The following is a 5035-nucleotide window of genomic DNA, read 5'->3' as shown; positions in this document are numbered from 1 at the left end:
TGGTTAATTTTTAATGGTAATTGGGATTAACGTTCGGCCAACACTGGGTCGCGGCAAAGGCAAACCTCGGCGGCGTTGGCGGGATGAACTCGACACCTTTGACAGTACGCGGGAGGCGGGTCAAGACCGGGGTACGTGGAAAGGGAGGCCTTTGCCCAGCAGTGGGACACTCTAGGCTCATACAAATAAATAAAAAATAAACAAGGCAGATCTTAGGTAATGTGATTTTAAAAGATATGTTTGCAGTTTAGTAGGATCTCTATTGTTTCCCAAATAGTTTTAAGCCATAATGTATTATTTGCCCGAGTTTTCGTTAGTCATAATTCATTTGGTTCAGAAACGCGTCATTTTTCAGGATTGCCAAAAAACAAACCTAACCTAACCTACTCGTATCTATAGAATAACCAAACGAAAATCCTGAAATGTTAACGGTTTCAGTTTTATGACTAATGATAATATGACAAACAATACAATATGACTTAAAACTTTATGGGAAACACGGGACCCCAGTTTGGTATCATATTTATTAAGAACTTTTTATAAAACTCCCCATCGAATAAAGTCTCTCACGATTCCACTTATGCGTTCCACAGCCATCTGGTTAGGTTTCACCTGAAATTAAATAAAATGCATTTATTTCCGATTGAACGTTTACTGTTTCTTTTAATTCCTTCCCAATGAACTAAAATGTCTAGAGGGCAATCAGTTTAGATGTAAACTAAAACATCTAAAACTCAAACTAAAACTCTGTATTAGACAGAGAGCATTTTACAACATTGAGGAATATTTTGTATATGATAGAGATAATATTGTATAACACCTAGTTTTTAAGTCGCGAAATCTGTTAGTTTTAGGTAGTACCTAACGAATTAGTTTAAGACATAAGTTGTATGTAAATACTCATAGTAGATTTAAGTAAACATTGCACGCCCATGTCGGGTAACTGTTGGGACAATGTTCTTGTATAAATTTCATCGTCTGTACACAGTTTGTCAATAAAGTATTTCTATTCTATTCTATTCTATTCAGATCCCTCTATTCTTCTTTGCTACCACTTTTGAAGTGAAATCTTCTATAGCGGCGCTGGGCACTTTTTGAGGTGGGGGAAAATGATAAACTCGAGACAGCGTAAGGCGATCACGTGACCGTAAGGGGCGTAAGGCGATCACGTGACCGTAAGCCCCGTAAGGTGGCCACTCATAATTTAAATGGCATTAAATCAATAAAGAAAAACTCAATGTTATTTGACATTTATGTTGCGGACATCTTTTCAAGACTCTTTACCTAAGTTCAAATAATTTAACGTTGTCATGGACTCATGGCAGTATGTAAATAAACATGTCAATGAAAATGTGTGATCTTATTTGAGAATGATAATAATATATAATAAATAAATAGAATACCTCCGCTAAATGTATGTATCGTGTTACCGGGCGTCGGTAACATAGTGAGGTGAGTTTTCACTTCTATCGGCACTCCCGGAGTGCAACCGTTGTTGCTTTTTAGGGTTCCGTAGCCAAATGGCAAAAAACGGAACCCTTATAGATTCGTCATGTCTGTCTGTCTGTCCGTCCGTATGTCACAGCCACTTTTCTCCGAAACTATAAGAACTATACTGTTGAAACTTGGTAAGTAGATGTATTCTGTGAACCGCATTAAGATTTTCACACAAAAATAGAAAAAAAACAATAAATTTTTGGGGTTCCCCATACTTCGAACTGAAACTCAAAATTTTTTTTTTCATCAAACCCATACGTGTGGGGTATCTATGGATAGGTCTTCAAAAATGATATTGAGGTTTCTAATATCATTTTTTTCTAAACTGAATAGTTTGCGCGAGAGACACTTCCAAAGTGGTAAAATGTGTGTCCCCCCCTGTAACTTCTAAAATAAGAGAATGATAAAACTAAAAAAAATATATGATGTACATTACCATGTAAACTTCCACCGAAAATTGGTTTGAACGAGATCTAGCAAGTAGTTTTTTTTTAATACGTCATAAATCGCCTAAATACGGAACCCTTCATGGGCGAGTCCGACTCGCACTTGGCCGCTTTTTTTTTATCTACACGGTCTTTAAAAGGAATCCTTCTCCTTCTCGTGCCGATGGTTTCAAAATGTGCGGGACCTGTCTGTCGCATCACGGAGGTCCTGCTGGGCTACCGCGAAAACCGAATTTCGCAAATTGCGGGGATCTTTCTCTTTTACTCCAATGAAGGCGTTATTAGAGTGACAGAGAAAAATGCCCGCAATTTGCGAAATTCGGTTTTCGCGGTAGCTCCCCAGAGCAGGCATGTATAATGGCAAGCTCACCTGCATTATGTTAATGTCGCCATCCATCTTGGGTGCTTCTTCTGGGGCCACAGTCACCACCCTGACCATTATTAGACCTAGGAATAGACCTAGAGGTCTCATCTGAAAATAGGAATGTAGTATGTTAAGGATTTATCATAATTTGGAGGGAAAAACGCAACATACAGCAACAAATCTTTTCAGGGCTTAAAAAATATGAATATTGTAGAACTAAGCGAGAGCTCTCGGGTTCAAAACCCGGCCGCTACTTACAAATTATTATTTTGGAACTTATGTATGAAACATGATTTTATGTTTAGCTTTTCGGTAAAGGGAAACATCGTGAGGATACCGGAACTATCTCAATGAGGCTTAGTTTCTCTTCTTAGAAGGTCAGATGTCAGCCGCTTTCGTAGAAAATGGTCTACCATTTTCTGAAAATCATTTAAGAGAGTCGTGACAAAAATTCCAAACAACTCAAATAAAAAAAAACACTTTTTACGATTTTTGATTTTACGTTTTATGATTAAAAATTGCTTACTATCGATAACACTTGAGTGCATATTTAATTAATCTAGCACTGTTACGTTTTAGCTCTCGAAAATCCGGGCAATGGTCATGAGGTCATGACATTACGGTGGGCCTTACCTTAATCAGGTCTGCATCAAAAGTCACCCTAGGATACACCTTCTCCACGTCCACATGAAGCTGCTGCAGCGCCAAGGTCAGCTGCGAGAAGTAGTGGTCCATGAGCTGCTGGTAGTAGAGTCGGCGGAACTCCTCATCAGACCCGGAGAAGACAAAATACATGAGGTCGACTACTGGGTTTCCACCCCTTAAGGTTTGGTAGTCTAGAGGAACTATCTCCAGCTTTCCGTTCTGAAAAATATAAACTTGGAATAAATTTCAAAGTGGAAAAATTACTGTCTTGGGTGAGAGTTGAACTAATTCTGGATCGATACTCCAGCGCTCTGCCATATGAGCCACCAAAGCCTCATCCATAGCCAGCAAATCTTTCCACCATATGGGTCAAGGGGACCCTAGCGACATCTACCGTAAGAGCGTTACACTTCTTAAACGGCATTGGGAATTCACCAGTTACGAGGTGCCATTTGTGTCAAGCTAAAAAACTATTATCTGAAAAATAGTTAATAACTGTCAGCTAGGCAAGCCGAAGCGTGAATGTAATTCTTTTTCTTTGAGGTTATTCTTGAGGTTATTTGCTTTTGATGAAAACATGTTAGGTATACTTACTTAAATAAAATTAGCAAATGGTTTCAGATTTTTGAGCTATTTTGTTAATTCATTTATCATTTTATTTAATAAAATATTAACAAATAAAAACTGTACTCCATACATATTGAAACATCAAATCGCCAACCTTGACTTTTTTTAAATCCACATCGAGTTGAAGATATTCTTTGTGTATATTTTAGCCCTTTTCAGCTCTAGTACAGCTTCAGAACGAACAGAAAGTTTTAAGTATAGTAAAAAGAAAATAAATAAAACTCACGCGACGCCTGTACATCAGATTGCTTGTCTTAAAGTCCCCATGAATCAAAAAGTGTTCACCTTCCATTATCATAAGCTTCACCAAATTCTCTGTCGAAGAGAAATACTTATGGAGACGTTCCTTATAATCATCATTTAAGCCTTGAGATCCATTCTCAAGCGCCATTTTTATAAATGAGTGCATCTGTTCATGGTTGGATGCATCAAATTTCAATCGGCTGATTACTCTTGTGAATTCATGAGGGTTTTCATCGCGCAATGCTAGTCCAAGGGCATGGAACTTAGCCAACTCAGTAACAGCTGTCGATGCATACTCCCAGTTAATTGTCTTCATTCTATCAAAGATTTTAAATCCTTTAGCATCAAGATTCTCTACAACCAGAAGTTCCTCGTAAGGGACTAATAAGTGCCCGTAGTATTTGGGTATATACAACCTATCTTCTACAGGGACTTGGCATTTATTGTAAAGTCTTTCGAAGTGTACGGCCAATTCAGAGTAGAAAAGTGCTTCTTTTTCGTATACCCTAGATAAGGTGTCATTGTTTTTTCTTGCGTCCTCGTTCAAAGTAGCAGCTTTGGCAAAAATATTTATATCCGGTTTTAGAGGTTCTGTAATTGTGGCCGAGTATAAATCTGCTGTGTAGTTGGCTCCTCCAGACGATATTGGCCTAATATCGATTTTACTTAGTAGATAATTTTCTTTTATTGCGATATCTTGAAGAAATATCTTCAATTGTTCCTCTCCTTTTGTCATTGTAAATTTGTTTTGCACGACTTTCTTGTACAGGTGGCACTTGTAACTGATGACTGATGTTAAGCCTGCACATCAGGTATTAAGAAGTACCTATCGTTATTGTGATAATTATGATTAATACAATCACCAAAGTTGATAAAGATATATATTATTTTCAACACATCTGTTATCTATTTGTCCTATTTATAGTCATTTATTAGGGTTCCTTCCCAAAAAAGTAAAAACAGGACCTTATTACTAAGATTCCACTGTCCGTCTGTCTGTCTGTTCATCTGTCTGTCACCAGGCTGTAACTCACGAACCGTGATAGCTAGACAGTTGAAATTCACAGATGATGTATTTCTGTTGCCTCTATAACAACAAATAAGAATTAAAACCAAAATAAAATAAATATTGAAGTGGGGCTCCCATACAACAAACGTGAATCAAGGTAATTTTGAACACCTCACCCGCTTAGCAACTTCTGCTGGTGACTGT

The 5035-nt window shown here is 37.7% G+C and overlaps 1 protein-coding gene across 1 annotated transcript; it reads right to left on the bottom strand.

The window, feature by feature from the left end:
- Positions 1-518: 518 nt before the first annotated feature.
- On the bottom strand, positions 519-4603 carry LOC134655084 (uncharacterized). Its single transcript, XM_063510547.1, has 4 exons — positions 3806-4603; positions 2941-3171; positions 2314-2415; positions 519-612 (listed from the first exon to the last, which is right to left on the bottom strand). Exons 1-4 carry the CDS (start codon positions 4556-4558, stop codon positions 538-540), a joined length of 1161 nt encoding a protein of 386 aa, XP_063366617.1. The 5' UTR covers positions 4559-4603; the 3' UTR covers positions 519-537.
- Positions 4604-5035: the final 432 nt, after the last annotated feature.

This window comes from Cydia amplana, chromosome 16 (genome assembly GCF_948474715.1).
Source record: "Cydia amplana chromosome 16, ilCydAmpl1.1, whole genome shotgun sequence".
Taxonomy (NCBI): domain Eukaryota; kingdom Metazoa; phylum Arthropoda; class Insecta; order Lepidoptera; family Tortricidae; genus Cydia; species Cydia amplana.
The sequence above is the reverse complement of the archived record's forward strand: the minus strand, read 5'-3'. Positions and strand labels throughout refer to the sequence as shown.